The sequence below is a fragment of the Misgurnus anguillicaudatus genome, chromosome 24 (genome assembly GCF_027580225.2).
Source record: "Misgurnus anguillicaudatus chromosome 24, ASM2758022v2, whole genome shotgun sequence".
NCBI lineage: Eukaryota > Metazoa > Chordata > Actinopteri > Cypriniformes > Cobitidae > Misgurnus > Misgurnus anguillicaudatus.
In genome coordinates this window covers 4344764-4360047 of record NC_073360.2, presented here as the reverse complement: position 1 = coordinate 4360047, position 15284 = coordinate 4344764, and the positions used below count along the sequence as shown (strand labels likewise).

General features: G+C 37.0%; 3 protein-coding genes across 3 annotated transcripts; 2 read left to right on the top strand and 1 right to left on the bottom strand.

Moving 5' to 3' along the window:
* The first annotated feature begins 776 nt into the window (after positions 1-776).
* On the top strand, positions 777-7224 carry spcs2 (signal peptidase complex subunit 2). The gene is made up of 6 exons (XM_073863230.1): positions 777-927; positions 3014-3097; positions 3818-3970; positions 4765-4767; positions 5178-5320; positions 6212-7224. Exons 1-6 carry the CDS (start codon positions 889-891, stop codon positions 6396-6398), a joined length of 609 nt encoding a protein of 202 aa, XP_073719331.1. The 5' UTR covers positions 777-888; the 3' UTR covers positions 6399-7224.
* A 1145-nt stretch (positions 7225-8369) lies between these two features.
* On the bottom strand, positions 8370-9847 carry defbl3 (defensin, beta-like 3). The gene is made up of 3 exons (XM_055195663.2): positions 9717-9847; positions 9491-9602; positions 8370-8661 (listed from the first exon to the last, which is right to left on the bottom strand). The coding sequence occupies exons 1-3, from the start codon at positions 9826-9828 to the stop codon at positions 8640-8642; spliced, it is 246 nt and encodes an 81-aa protein (XP_055051638.2). The 5' UTR covers positions 9829-9847; the 3' UTR covers positions 8370-8639.
* A 2023-nt stretch (positions 9848-11870) lies between these two features.
* LOC129445364 (uncharacterized) lies at positions 11871-13232 on the top strand. The gene is made up of 3 exons (XM_073863073.1): positions 11871-12458; positions 12677-12959; positions 13146-13232. Exons 1-3 carry the CDS (start codon positions 12211-12213, stop codon positions 13230-13232), a joined length of 618 nt encoding a protein of 205 aa, XP_073719174.1. The 5' UTR covers positions 11871-12210.
* The last annotated feature ends 2052 nt before the right edge of the window (positions 13233-15284 follow it).

The window sequence follows — 15284 nt, the reverse complement described above, 5'->3', positions numbered from 1 at the left end:
TTCACTGACTCTTTACTATACTCTTAAAACAAATGTGTTAAAATAACTTGGCATAATATTATGACAAATTTTGTGTCTAGTTAATCTAATGTGTTGCACTTAACTTGACACGTCTGTGTGACGACAGTGTGTTGTTTTAACACATCTTGTGTTGTGTTGTCCCTTTTATTTGAACACAAAATCAACATGAAATTACACATATTGTGTTAAATAGGATAACGAAAAACCGTGTGTTAAAAATGAGAGTTTACTGATTTAGGAAAAAATCAAACATGAAAGTGAAACAAAGGTAAACAAATATTATGGAAGTATTTTGATCAATTCCATCGGATTTGTTTTCCTACTATGGAAGTCAATAATAAGCTGTGTGCTTACATCTTCTTTTGGGTTCATCAGAAAAATAAACTCTTACTGGTTTAAAACAACATTAGGGTAATGATGACAAGATTTTCATTTTGGGGTAAACTATTCCTTTAAGAGGCCATCGAGTCTGGAAATTTGTCTGCTAGTCACTTAAAGTCTATGTTAGCTGGTAAATATTCTATTTTTTGTGTATAACAAGTGTGTTCGACTTTGTTGCGCTGCCCAAACCGTATGGCGTGAAGTACCGCGAGAGCGATACGAGAGCTATGTTTTAATGAACGCAGAGCTACGTTCTCGCGGTACTTTGATGTCATATTTCGATCGAACTGCGCAGCGCATTCATGTAGTCAAACACGCCTCTTGTAACTGTCAGTTCATTGAGTAACGCTTTTGACCAATTAGAGACACCATCTAGGCCGCTTTCTCTGACGTATAACGTTTCAGAGCAATTTCGATTGGGCTTCCTTTATGTGATTCTGGCCAATCATAGTTACCCAGGTCACAGCAAATGAACAGGAAGAAAAGATGGCGGCGAGAAACGGGAAGAGCGGTCTGTTGGAAAAAGTAAGAAATCTTTATTGTGTCGAATATTTTTTGAGTATGCATCGGTACTGTGCAGCGGTCTTTAGCGCACAGAACTGGTGATTATTTCAAGGTTTCCTCTCGTATTTACCCAGATGTGAATGACTTTGATGTGCGCTGGCGTGTTAGGAGCCAAAACGGAAACTTGAATAAATGCATATATATAATGTTAATTAATTATGCAGGTCTCGAGTGAAATAATTTTTAAACTACATTGAAAAAACACGCAACACTATAAAATAAGTGTAAATGATTGTACAATATTGCACAAATTGTTATGTTCACCATCGTCATCTTCTTCGACTTGATGCTTGAACGTAGGCAATGGCATATGGTGCAGACGAAGTGAACGTGTACATTCATAGTCCCCTAATGTCAACTCGGCGTTTTTTAAAATGATTTTTTTAAAATAGTTTTTGTGTGTGTGTATTTTATGGAAGAACAATGCATGTGGCCTCGGTATGCAAATGTTTATGAATTACATTTATTAATTCCAAGCTTGCTTGAGCATCAACTGTCCATACGGCAAAATATATTTTCAAATATAATTGAATAAAAAATATCCCAAAAATATATTTGCTGAAATTTATTTAGAAATATGTTTGAAAAATGTATTTTCCACCAATATGTTTTGTGGCCATTTTTGTGTATTTTGAAATATTTTTGAATATATTTTAAAGCATTTATATTCACGTCGCACTGGAAGAAAACTTTGTTTTTGTTGCAAACCTGTAAACATAACCGGTCTGAAAAGGTTCAAATAAATATACTTTTAACTGCAAAAATATTTTATTTTATACATACATTATATTTTGTCCAGGAAAATATATTTTTTCCGTATGGGATGGGTTGTAAAATTAGAAATGTATTTGTTGCCCCTGAAATAAATTTTGAAGTATATGTTAGTATATGAAGGTTAAAACTAAATGCGTTTTTAAATTAAAAAATAAATTTAATTAAGCTTCGCTTTCTACGAAATATATTTAGCATACATTTAAAACACATTTTTGGCCAGAGAAATGTATTATTTTGCTGTATGGGTGGCACTGGCCATTACAAATACAGTTGACTCGGACGAAAGACTATGTGGACAGAACAGGACAGTGGCGTTCCGTGACTTCTCTTCCAAGGGTCGCAAATTCAAAATATGTGTTTGTTGCATCATGTGAACCCATATGTGGATCATGCCTCATGTCAAAATACATGTCTGCTGCACACGTGTCAAAAGGGTTTATGATAAAAGAGATGCTCATGTTCACAAAATACTCGCAACTTAAAGGCCCTGTTCTTTCTGTGTTTACGGTGCGCAATATAACATGTAATCATGTTTCACGTGTAAAAAAATGCAGTATTTTTCACACAATTTACTTGTCTGTATAGCGCTGTTTTCACTGTCCTAAAAACGGTCTGATGTCTTCCTTGTTCTATGAAGTCCCTCCTTCAGAAATACGTATCGAGTTCTGATTGTGTGGTCTATTTAGTGTGTTATGATTCGATAGCAGCTTAGCTTGCTATTAGCTTAGCCGGTGACTGACGTATTCCTGTTGGCAGCGTTTAGTCAAAAAACTTCTACTGACGTCATTAAAACAGGAATTAGAGGAGTGTAGTCAAACCGGCCGTTCGCTGAAGGCTTTGAAAGGCAAATTCTGTTTAAGAAAATATATCTCCTGGCAGTGAACTTTGAGCTTTATAATTTTACAGATATTATTTATGCTATTATTGCAACATTACACACTAACTAGGGTTTAAATGGAATAAGAAAGAACGTGACCTTTAACAGTAAACTCGCAAATCTGCAAACAAGAGCGTCACTTTTATCATAAACCCTTTCGAAGTGTCCGCAACAGGCTAATATTTTGACATGTATAGGTTCACATGATGTGCCAAACACATATTTTGACATGACGACCCACGCGCCTGAATGCTAAATGCATGTTTGAATCGTGCGGCCGCCACTGGAACAGAGTATAATGGTGCTGTTATTCCCCTGTCATTCTCATTTTTTAGTTAGATTGTTACATTATATTTGTCAAGAGATTTGTATGTCATTTTTCGTCTATGATTTCAGTGGAGGATTGATGAAAAGCCTGTGAAGATCGACAAATGGGATGGTGCCGCTGTGAAGAACTCTCTAGATGATGCAGCCAAGAAGGTATATCTTCATACATACTTGCATAGTATATTTTAACATGGGCTTCTTTACAGAAGCGGCATATTTTTTGGGCTCCAAAATGCAACTAATGGTGTTTTTCCACTGCATTGTACCTCTCGGTACGGCTCACTTTTGTGGGGTTTCACTACAGTACTTAGCATCGGGTAATTTTTTCTACCGACTTTGTTTAAAATGTGACATGTAAACGCTGCAGATTACTGATTGGTCAGAGAGAATTGGCACTACCAGCATTCAGATTTGATTACTATTGTGTGCTATCAGGCAAACCAAGTGATGATGTCACCTGCGCTTTTATTTTTCTTCTCAAACTCTCATGTAATTTTTAGCAGTGAAAAACATCCACATGCTAAGATTTAACACCATTCTTATGCTTCATTGCTCCTTTGTTGTGCGTTTTTTTTTTCCCCGTTTATGGTGATGTCATGGCAGTAGAGGCGGAGCAACTATAACAAGAAGTCTATAATCCCATTCATATTAAAGCGCTACCAAACTGCAGTGGAAAAGCAAAGCAAGCCAAGTGCTATAAAAGAGTTATACATGACCCCGCTCTCTGTGATTATTTGTCGTCTTTCTCTAAGTTTGCCCATTTGCTGTTGGGTCTTCTAAATGTGATAAAAACATACTTTGTTTGTTGTATTAATCTGTAGTTTTGGACTGTTTATTTATCTATTATTGATCATCTCTCTTTTTCTTTCCTAGGTTCTGATTGAAAAATACGGCTATGCCGAGAACTTCAACTTAGTTGATGGACGTCTGTTCATTTGCACAATCTCCTGCCTTTTTGCCATTGTAGCTTTAATTTGGGATTACCTTCACCCATTCCCTGAGTCCAAACCAGTGCTGGCGTGCTGTGTCATTTCATATCCTTTGTTCAGCAAACTGACTTCAAAATGCCTGATTTTAGTCCGTACTCGCTACTAGGCTTTGAACTAAGCTCTTTAAGCATCTTTTATAAACATGCCTTACTGATGTGTATTGTAAGTCAAATCAAAGGCACTGGCATATTTTAAGATCTGAAAAAGTTATTTTTTAGTTAAGACAGCTCAAACATGTGTTTTAGTCTAGGACTAGGCTTAAAGGATTACTCTACTTTCATAAAAATGAAATCCTGATAATCTATTCACATCGATGTCATCCGGAATGTTTGTGTCTTTATTTGTTCAGTGAAAAGTTTTTGGAAGGAAAACTTTTCAGGATGTTTCTCCATATATTGGACTTTATTGGACCTCAACGGTTTGCAGTTTCGATGCAGCTTCAGGGGACTCTGGACGGTCCCAGCCGAGGCATAAGGGTCTTTTCTGGCGAAACAACCATCTTTTTTGCCAAAAAAGTACTTTTGGACCACAACTTCTTGTCTTGCACTAGCCGGTGTAACCTTAAGTATTGTGCAATCATGTCGAAAGGTCACGCGTGACGTATGTGAAACTACCGCCCCCAGTGTTTACAAGTGTGGAGAAAGAGGACCGTTCAAACGTTGTATGTGGAATGAAACTAATTCAATTCTTTGTGTCAGTTTATTGTTTAAAATGTTCTGCTAGTGTGCGTTTTAAATATGTGACCTTTCGATGTGATTACATAATACGTAAGGTCGCAAAGGCGCATCACACGGCTGGTGCAGGGCAAGAAGTTGTGGTTTAGAGGTACAGGTCGTTTTGCGAAAATGCTGTTTGTTTGCCTAGATAAGGCCCTTGTGCCTCGGTTGGGATTGTTTGGAGATCTTTGAAGCTGTGTTAAAACTGTAAACTGTTGAGGTCCACTATATGGAGAAGGATCCTGGTGTGTTTTCCTCGGAGAACTTAATTTCTTCTCGACTAAACATAGAAAGACATAAACATCTTGGATGACATGGGGGGTGAGTAAATTGTAAGGATTATTTTATGCAAGTGGAGTAATCCTTTAAGCCTTGTCTGTGAAACCAAGGGATAGATTCATAAAGTACATTTCAATCAGAAAACAGAGCAGAGCGCACAATTTTATAGTCTCGTTCTCTGAATTAGGTAGATGAAGAGGACAGGGATTTTTTTGTTGGTTGTTTACCCATAGTTCTTAACCTTAACAGTTTAACACATATTTCATAATGATGGGCATTCTGACCTTGTACACCTCTTACCAAGAGAAGAACATCTTCCTGGTAGCCATGCAAAAGGACCCAGCGGGCATGGACCCAGATCACCTGTGGCGGCTCTCCTCTAGTCTTAAAAGGTGATTATTATAGGTTATATATACACTCACCTAAAGAAATATTAGGATCACCTGTTCAATTTCTCATTGATGCAATGGTGTAATGTTGTGGGGGATGTTTTCTTGGCACACTTTAGACCCCTTAGTGCCAATTGGGCATCATTTAAATGCCACGACCTACCTGAGCATTGTTTCTGACCATGTCCATCCCTTTATGACCACCATGTACCCATCCTCTGATGGCTACTTCCAGCAGGATAATGCACCATGTCACAAAGCTCGAATCATTTCAAATTGGTTACTTAAACATGACAATGAGTTCACTGTACTAAAATGGCCCCCACATCACCAGATCTCAACCCAATAGAGCATCTTTGGGATGTGGTGGAACGGGAGCTTCGTGCCCTGGATGTGCATCCCACAAATCTCCATCAACTGCAAGATGCTATCCTATCAATATGAGCCAACATTTCTAAAGGATGCTTTCAGCACCTTGTCGAATTAAGGCTGTTCTGAAGGCCAAAGGGGGTCAAACACAGTATTAATATGGTGTTCCTAATAATCCTTTAGGTGAGTGTGTGTGTAATATATATATGTGCAAGGAATACAGTGCACATTGTGTACATTGCATGGCAATTGATATGTAAAAAAAAACAAAAAACGGGAAACAGGGAGTATCTTATGCATACATTGTAGGGCTTGGGCATTTCTATGTTTTTAATATTGTGGTCATGCTGTTTAAAAGAATGAAGCTAAACGACACATGTCAACAAAAGCATTATATATGCCGTTATGTAGAGTTAATGGACTGTTGTAGCACATTCTTAATTTGCACAGGAAAGCACTGATGGATACAAACTCATATTATTAATTTGATGGGTGGGTACTAACAAAACTACCTTTGTCCATTAGATTCGATGACCAGTACACGTTACGAGTGTCCTTTACAGACGGGAAAACTAAGAAGACGAGGGAGATGGAGATTACGAAGTCAGTCGCGGCGTTCTTCGATGAAAATGGAACGCTGGTGATGGACCAATATGAAAAATGCGTCTCAAAGCTTCACGACACGCTGGCCACAGAGAAGAAAACAAAGTAGTGTTTGGTGGAAACTGGCGATAGCTGCCTGCAGCGACTCGGCGCACAGAGTAACGGTGGCTGTAGTGGGACAAAACACAGATGTTATTCAGGCTTTTGTGTTGTAACATTGCATACGGTCAGCACAGCGTGTTTTTTATTGCTTATGTTTGTGAACTGGTCATTTTTTTTTACTTTATCAATTTATACAGTTTGATGCTGGAGAAGTAGGTTATATATGTGTATTGAAACAGTGTTCATCAGGTATATTTTAGAGCAGTTTCCACTTACTTTTCGATATTCAGAGAATAGTTATCATCAATCTACATGTTCACCCCAACTAACTTTTCACGCATTATAGAGACAACATTTTTACCCAAAAGCCTTATTTAAACATCTTTTCAGTTCAACCATTTTGCGCTTTTGTGTTCCTTTGAATTTGTGTTGTTATAGCTTTAAAGGGACTGAATCCATCTGTTGTTGTGCTGCCCCTTCGCTGCTTTGATACTGGTGTTCAAGCTTGAACCAAGGATAATTGTTTGATGTTTCTTTGTTAGAAGGTTGGAAATGGATAAAGTATTGACCTTTTTTTACATTAAGCAGAGAATAGTTCTGGATTCCACGTGTTTATCTTAGTCAACAAATCATTTTCAAGTAAATAAGTTATTTCGGTTATAAACTGCTCATGTGGATACAGTTTTATTCTCCATATTGTGAAAAATAGGTCTACTGCGCTCCATGGAGAAAGACGGTTTTTGTTAATCATATTTAGCTTCTGCTATCTGTATTCTTGTGCCTGTTTTTCTCAAACAGAAAATTTACAAATAAAGCTACAAGGCATTTTTAAATGTTGTCTGCCTTTATTCCAGTATGTTTTGATAGATGTGTTTCATGCTTACTTGCAGTGCTAGCCTACATTATTTTGAGACGGGTCTATTTTCTGAATATGCCTTTATTTAAAAAAAAAAAGGCTAAGATATTTACATTTGCTTGAAACTAATGGCAATAAACTAAGCAAAATTGAATTTTGTATTGTGTATAGCATTCCTCTGAACATATATTGTGACGGACGTATTTCGTGGATAGTTCCTTTTAGTTAGACTTTGCAGATAAAACACTTTTCCCCCATACATTGCATGCTGTTGATGCATGCTTATGCCAGCTGTAGTTTGGTTTACTAAAAAAACAAAGTATTGTTTGAATTGTGTTATTTATGTTTACATGACACCTTCATATGGATATATTGTGATATAACTGGATGAGTAAAAGGAGTCTTATGACAATTAAAACGATTATTTTAATGTTAGGTCATTGCAAAATAGATGTAACAAACACAGTAATATAACAAAATATTTAGTTTGATTCACTTCTCAGTTTGTATGATGATATATGACAAGTGGCACACCTGAAAATAAAAGCATTGGTCACTTTTCAGTGATCAATCACCATAGGCTTTGTGACATTTGTTGAACTTTAAATCATTTATGTGCCAGAAGTTGATGATTTGTGTAAACAGATCTGTGGAAGTTTGCTCTATCGTTTTCCTTTTGATTTGAACAGGCCTAACCAATTGGCCATTATAATAATGTTGATGTGTAAACGCCTCTGCAAACAAGGTCATAATTTTAGTCGTCAATAGTGTTTGCAAGTGATTTCTCAGTGGTCTTAGACTTTATAATGAAATGTCATTTTTCCTATTCTCATTTAATCTGACACAGCAGTAACATTCATAAGAGAAATATGTCTTTAAATGTGTATTTTTTTATTTGTTTAAATAAACCATAAAACACAAAACAATGACCAAACTCTTGAAGAATATCAAGCTTATGTTTGCTCTGTTATGAGATCTGCTGTACAGTATGTGGGTCAGTCAACTTTTTGTTATTTTGTGCAGGTCGTACCACGGCTGCCAAAACTGAGCTTTATTGACAGCAATTAGAGCAAATAGCAAACATTAATATATTACATGTGTACAGAGACCTGATAAAAAATGTACAAATCGTAAAAATTAAGGCACAGTCCAACTAAATACATAAGCCGGCCTTTACACAATATAATGAATATATCCCATTGAATGTTTTTGTGTTTGATTTCTTATTTTAGGTGATGGTTTAACTGAGAAGGTTTCAGAGTAGCTATATGCAAACTGTATAACATTCACCAGCATAAATCATTCCTATGCTAATGTTTGTAAATCAGCACAGCATTAAATAGGAGGTTATCAGTCACATGGTCTTCATAAGCAAGCGTTTCTCCATAATGGTTAAAATCGCAAAGCACAGCACCTACAATAAAAAAAGAAACAATTGGTTAAGTTTTGCCGAATTCATTGCTATATAACCTCACTCAATGATTCACACACTTCCTTTACGTTTATAAAAATCGCTTTATGGGTATATTTTGAGCTCTGTAAACATCACTGTAGAAATGACAGTATTACAGGCAGATGTTTGCCAGTAACTTACTGTAAATATAAATTGATGTTATTTACTGGAAACAGTTTGTTAAAAGTTAAATGAACATTAAACATTAACAAGTCTTTATCTTAACAGAATAAAACTAAAATAACAGACTCATGCAAATCATTCTGGGAACCAAAATCTGAAGGAAAAAAACGGAAAAAGGCTGATGAGGATTTCTGGTTCCCAGAATGCATGAGGCTGTTATTGTTGCTTTATTCTGTAAAGATAAAGACTTGTTCATGTTTAAATTTTATTTAACTTTAAACAAACTGTTGCCAGTAAATAACATCAATTTGAATCTACAGTAAGTTACTGGCAAACAGCAGCATAACTACAGCAATTGTTTTACAGTGATCCTTTGGGGCAATAAATGACCACAATTTATTCTGCCACTTAGATGATACCCTGTCAAAAAGTCCTAATATATTTATACCATTTAGATACAAAATACCATTTACATACCAATATGTACCTTTGAGGTACCATTTAGATACTTTTTGTAAGGGTACCACCCCAGTAACAGCTTTACCTTTTATGTATGTATAGCTTCCAATCTATATGTGTTCATATCATTTACAAGAAAATTCAACAATACAATAATTCAAAAACTAAAATGTAATGTTGATTATATTTCATAAGATCTGAAGAGCACCTGTATCTTCGAGGGCATCCATGATATCCGACCGTATGCTCCTGTGCATAGCAGTGCTTCCTGCACAGACCTCGAGATCCACAAGTCCATCCCTGTATTTCTGTGTCATAAGCTTCAAGGAATAGATCACAACTATATTAAAGCATAGCCATATCTGGTACTGTAGTAAACTATAGCTATAATCTGTAGGCCTTCAAATGACCATTTCAAGTTGTGTATCTTGTACCTTTTCCAGCTGTCAGCAGCAGTAAAGTAATAACAAGCATCAGTACTCTCATGTTTGTTTTTATATTGTACTTCAATGCATCTGTGGCTCTGCGGCTGACCCGTCCACACATTTATATTGGTCTACAGCCCGCCAGAGAGGAGGGGTGGGGTGGGTGGATGTGGGCTTAGTCAATGCTACTGTAAATAACATTGCTGTCATACCGTTAGCTATCCAAAATGTTATATAATGTTTACTCTAGTGCTGTGGTATTGAAATCCAGTCCTGGAGTGCCACACTGCCCTGCACATTTTGTATGTCTCTTTCATGTTCAGTTCAATGAGATCTCTAATAATGAGCCAATGATTTAAATAAGCCCTTACGAAAATCTACCATGGATTTGTTGTGGTAAAGTGTAGTAACCATGTTTTTTTTGTGTGTAATGATTACTTTCAGCAAAACCATTGTTTTACTACACTAACCATGTTTTTTTGTTGTAGTAAACCTTGGTTAGTTTTCATAAGGGAGGAGTGTTAAATAATGGAGACATACATAACTTGCATAGCATTTGATAATACTCATGTTTTCTATTTTTGATAAAGGAAATACACACATGTTACGGATGTGACTGCATGTGCCAGTTTTTGGGAGAAAACATACCTTATTTAAAATACATAAACCAGAAGGAATAATACCCAACAAAGAAGGGACAACTTGAACTTCAAACACTCTCAGAAAAAAAGTTGTCTCTTGGGTTGGTACCTTTACAAATAATACTTTATTTTTATTTTTTATTTTTTTTCGTGGGTACATTTATGAGAAAGAAATGTTATAGATGGAAAACTTTGAAAGCTGCACTTACCATATGAAAATATTTTTTTAAAACCTAAAGAGACACTTCGTACTGGTATTAAGCCACCATCTGAAATATCAGTGTGGTTTTAACATTTGCTAAAAACTTTATTTTTTATGGTAAGGTTGACATTTGCATGGAATTGCTCATGAAATTAATGTATATTTGTGTGTGTGTGTGTGTGTGTGTGTGTGTGTGTTTGAGTGTGTGCTGCTTTGCTTTTTTTTATCTTTTTTCTTTCCAGTTAGGTAATGGGGGTGTGCCGTTATTTGCTTTTTAATACAGCAGACCCCATGTGAAATGAAATAGCTCTAAAATGGCTTTTTTCAAATGCACATGATGTTAAAATAATTTGTGAATGTGAATGAATTATGCTTTGTTTTTATTTCTTTATGCTTTTTGAAAGGAATCACCATTCTGATATATTCTCATATTTTTGGCTTTTTCAGTAAAAATATCAAAAAATTCTTATATCAAGATGTATTTTCTTGATGAGCAAAATGACCTAAGAAAATATGTAAATTTAAGTAAATTTAAGTGAAAGCGTGCTTAAAACAAGAAGCAAAAATATCTGTCAATGGGGTGAATTTTTTTGCTAGTTTTAAGCACAAATTCACTTAAATTGTATATTTTTTGTCTAAAAACTGTTCAGAATGACCTGAATTAACACTCATTGATGTGTTTCTGCGGTTTAAAGTCACTATAAACATGTAGTTGTGCAACCTTCATGCCAGGTACTTTGTCAGCAAAAACTTACAATCATGACCCACACCACTGGCAATGCAGCTCACATGCAAAACCTTGTGACCAGGATTCTGCACCCACCTATTCAACTGCACAGTGCACACACACACACACACACACACACACACACACACACACACACACACACACACACACACACACACACACACACACACACACACACACACACACACACACACACACACACACACACACTGGTCTGGTTATAAAACGTTTGGTAATGAATCTTGCCGAACTGTGCATATTGCACATTTGTTGCATTTAGTTATAAACAATAATAATAATAAATGAGGGCTCTGTATAATTTTCCCTAAATAAGGGACAGTTCACCTAAAAAATAAAATGATGTCATTATTTTTTTTCTTATCCTTATAATTAATTTAAACCTGTATGGATGTATTTTTCTGATGAACACAAAAGAAGATATTTTGATAAATGATGGTAACACACTTCTGATTGTAACCATTGAAATCCATGGAAAATGAAAAATTTGTGTGAACTATCCCTTTAAAATGTTACAGTTTTTGCCTATTGCTTACACACTAAATCTGAATGCTTAGACCAAAGCCTCAATACCTAAACTTCTTGTAGCATATGCTTAAACACAGTGTTACCATAGCTTAAACACATTGTCAACTTTGCACTTTGTTTGCAATTCTGTAGCACACTTATTGTGCAACACTACACACGTTTTCTTACATTAGACACATTTTTCAAAAACAAAATCACCTATTATCATTGGGAAAACACTCTGTTCAAAATGCAAAAGTCATCTGGCAATTATAGGCACTTACATACACACCTGAATACACTTATACAGAAAACAGAACACCAATCGGTCTGAGTCTTAGCACTACAAATAGGCCTCAGGTAAGACATTCTGAGAACTTTGCAAGCATGGAGGCAATGCGAGTAAGAGTAAGAGGAGGACAAAGAGAGAGAGGAGTTGGACGTAAACGTGGACATGGAAGAGGACAAAGACGAGGACCAGTGCGGAGACGTGTATCGGATGACATCAGGGCTACTCTGGTGGACCATGTCATAAATCATGGCCTATCTATGAGGGAGGCTGGGCAAAGAGTCCACCTTAACCTCAGTCGCTACACAGTAGCGTCAATACTAAGAACATTCCGACTGGAGAACAGGTATATCTTCAAGTTTCTTCTCCTGTACCTACTGTATGTGTCACATGATTCTGTATCATATTACAGTATTACTGTACAGTACTTTTCAAAAATGAGTAGTGCTGTGAAGTATATGTAAAGGAGTATCATTGTAATGTTACAGTACTGTGTACAGTTTGAAAGTACAGTATGTGAAAAAGAACCTAACCAATGACATCTTGTGAGGGCATTTTTTACAGAATGGTTGGGCTACCTCCTCGAGGTGGAAGGGGACGGCTCTTTACTCAAGAACAAGAGCTTGCCATCATTCAAATGGTGCAAGCAAATAACACAATCCGACTTCGTGAGTTGCAACAGCGCATAATAGCAGATGGAATAGTATTCGACAATATCAACAGGGTCAGCATTACTAAAATAAGTCGCATCCTACAGAAACATAACTTCAGAATGAAGCAGCTGTACAGGGTGCCATTTGAGAGGAACTGTGTCAGGGTCAAGGATCTGCGCCATGATTATGTGCAGGTATGTGTCACTTTACTTTACATATATTGTGATGTGGGAATGATGGTTTATGCTGCCACCTGTTCTATCTGTGTCTTGTAGTTTTTGTCTATACTAATCCAACTCAGCCCCTACTTGTGTCAAAATGTAGACATTGTAGTTACTGTATGTGTTTTCAGTAACACTATTAAATATTTTCTGTTACAGACAGTTCTGGATTTTGATGCCGCCGAACAGCCACATGAGTTCATCTATGTGGATGAGGCAGGCTTTACAGTTTTTTCCAATTGTTAACACACTAAAATGACATGAACAGCACAACTATTTAAACTGACACACAGATGGCAACACCTCTTCTCAAGTCTCCAAAAGTCTAAACACATTTTCTGCTTTACACATATTTTGCAGTTCACAATGGCACTTTTTAAATGCACTAAACACGGATCTCTGCACAAGACACAACAATCTGACATAAAGTCACATGTTTGCCTTTTCAAAACACTACCATTCAAAATGACACTACACGAGCTAAATGGCCAATATATGTGCCACCTGCCCAAACACCTGAATGGTTAATTGTTAACACTTCAATCAGGATGTAAGCACTAGAAAAGACCACAGGAACGTCATTGGCCACAGAGCCATTACAGATGTCCCTGGCTAACGTGGTGGGAACCATGTGCTGCCATTTCCAATATGGATGGTGTCCTCCACCGTCATGTCAACCTTGATACAACACAGCCCATATTCTCACATTTCTAGAAAGACTCCACAACATTCTCATACCATCAGAGTGTATGAATGATGCAGACCAAAGAAACCGGTATGTTGTAGTATGGCACAACCTGAGCTTTCATCGTGCAGCCCCAGTCCAAAACTGAATACCAAACATTTATCGTGCAATACCTCCCACCATACTTTCCATTTTTGAACCCCATAGAAGAGTTATATGGAAGGTATATGACCAGCAGCCCTTTGTGCGCATGCCTCTTTTGCAGGCTATGGAAGATGTGATGGGATTGATGTTGGTGCAATTTAGGGATGGATAAGGCGCTCAAGGCGCTTCTTCCCTCAATGTCTGGCATGGGAATATATTGCCTGTGATGTGGACGAGGCGTTGTGACTTGTTTGGTGAAAAATAAAAAAAATTCAACAGCGTGTGTGTGTGTATCTGCAAATATTTCTGTGCATGTGAACAATCTAATACATATTTTAGTATTATGGCAAAGCATACTAAAGAAAAGTGTACTTTTCATTATGCCCAACTGTGTGTAGTTGGTTAGACAAAAATCTGGTAATATGAATGAAGTGTGTTTCAAGTTGTGTCAAAGTTTGATTTTGATAATGTTATATGTAGTTTAGGTTGGAGTGCTTCATTTTGCAGGATATATGTGGTATTTTGCTATTTGGGTGTGTGGTTTTGTAAATTGTGTTCAGTTTTTTGATAAAACCAGACTAGTTTGCAAAATTGTGTGTTAGCAATTGGAAAAAACTGTAATCTGACCAAAACCAGGCGTCGAGGCCGTAACATAGTTGGACAAAGGGCTATTGTAAATGTCCCTGGGCAACGTGGGGGAAATATCACCTTGTGTGCTGCAATTAGTGTCCAAGGAGTCCTGCATCATCATGCCACTCTAGGTCCCTACAATACAGGACAGATCATTGCATTTCTAGATGCACTACATGCAGTTTTGCAGGACAGACCACAGCAGCCCAGGTTTGTTGTTATCTGGGATAATGTTAGTTTCCACCGGGCTGCTCTGGTCCAAGATTGGTTCACCAACCATAACAATTTCACACTTTTATACCTGCCGCCTTACAGCCCCTTTCTAAATGCAATCGAGGAATTCTTTTCAGCATGGCGGTGGAAAGTCTATGATCGGCAACCACACGCCCGGATGCCTCTTCTGCAAGCAATGGAAGAGGCATGTGGTGACATTGAGGTGGGATCCATCCAAGGGTGGATTAGGCACACAAGACGATATTTTCCCCGATGCCTAGCCCGCGAGGACATCGCCTGTGATGTCGACGAGGTCTTGTGGCCAGATCCAAACAGAAGGAGGGATCCATAAGACCCCCCAGGCCCCCACCACACACATACATGCGCACACAAACACAAAACAAGTGTGTTTTTTTCCCCACAATAGCAATTTGTCCAGTAATTGTTTTGTTTTTTTCTTTTGTTTTGTTGCACAATTGATGATTTGTGATTCTATTTTTCTTTATTTCTGTAAGAATGTTTTTTTTGGGGGGGTAAAAACTCTTGTTTCATTACTGAATAAATTTCAACAAATAAATATATCTTTAAATAAATCTACTTTTGAGTTTTACTAAAGACTGAGTCTA

What these genes read in the sequence shown, in the direction of transcription:
- spcs2 (XM_073863230.1), top strand. Translation starts at nt 889, where the DNA reads ATGGCGGCGAGAAACGGGAAGAGCGGTCTGTTGGAAAAA. An exon ending in AGAGCGGTCTGTTGGAAAAA is followed by an intron (nt 928 to 3,013) that starts GTAAGAAATCTT and finishes CTATGATTTCAG; the next exon opens with TGGAGGATTGATGAAAAGCC. An exon ending in TAGATGATGCAGCCAAGAAG is followed by an intron (nt 3,098 to 3,817) that starts GTATATCTTCAT and finishes TTTCTTTCCTAG; the next exon opens with GTTCTGATTGAAAAATACGG.
- defbl3 (XM_055195663.2), bottom strand. Translation starts at nt 9,828, where the DNA reads ATGTGTGGACGGGTCAGCCGCAGAGCCACAGATGCATTGAAGTACAAT. An exon ending in GCTGCTGACAGCTGGAAAAG is followed by an intron (nt 9,603 to 9,716) that starts GTACAAGATACA and finishes TATTCCTTGAAG; the next exon opens with CTTATGACACAGAAATACAG. An exon ending in GGATGCCCTCGAAGATACAG is followed by an intron (nt 8,662 to 9,490) that starts GTGCTCTTCAGA and finishes TTTTTATTGTAG; the next exon opens with GTGCTGTGCTTTGCGATTTT.
- LOC129445364 (XM_073863073.1), top strand. Translation starts at nt 12,211, where the DNA reads ATGGAGGCAATGCGAGTAAGAGTAAGAGGAGGACAAAGAGAGAGAGGA. An exon ending in ACATTCCGACTGGAGAACAG is followed by an intron (nt 12,459 to 12,676) that starts GTATATCTTCAA and finishes CATTTTTTACAG; the next exon opens with AATGGTTGGGCTACCTCCTC. An exon ending in TGCGCCATGATTATGTGCAG is followed by an intron (nt 12,960 to 13,145) that starts GTATGTGTCACT and finishes TTTCTGTTACAG; the next exon opens with ACAGTTCTGGATTTTGATGC.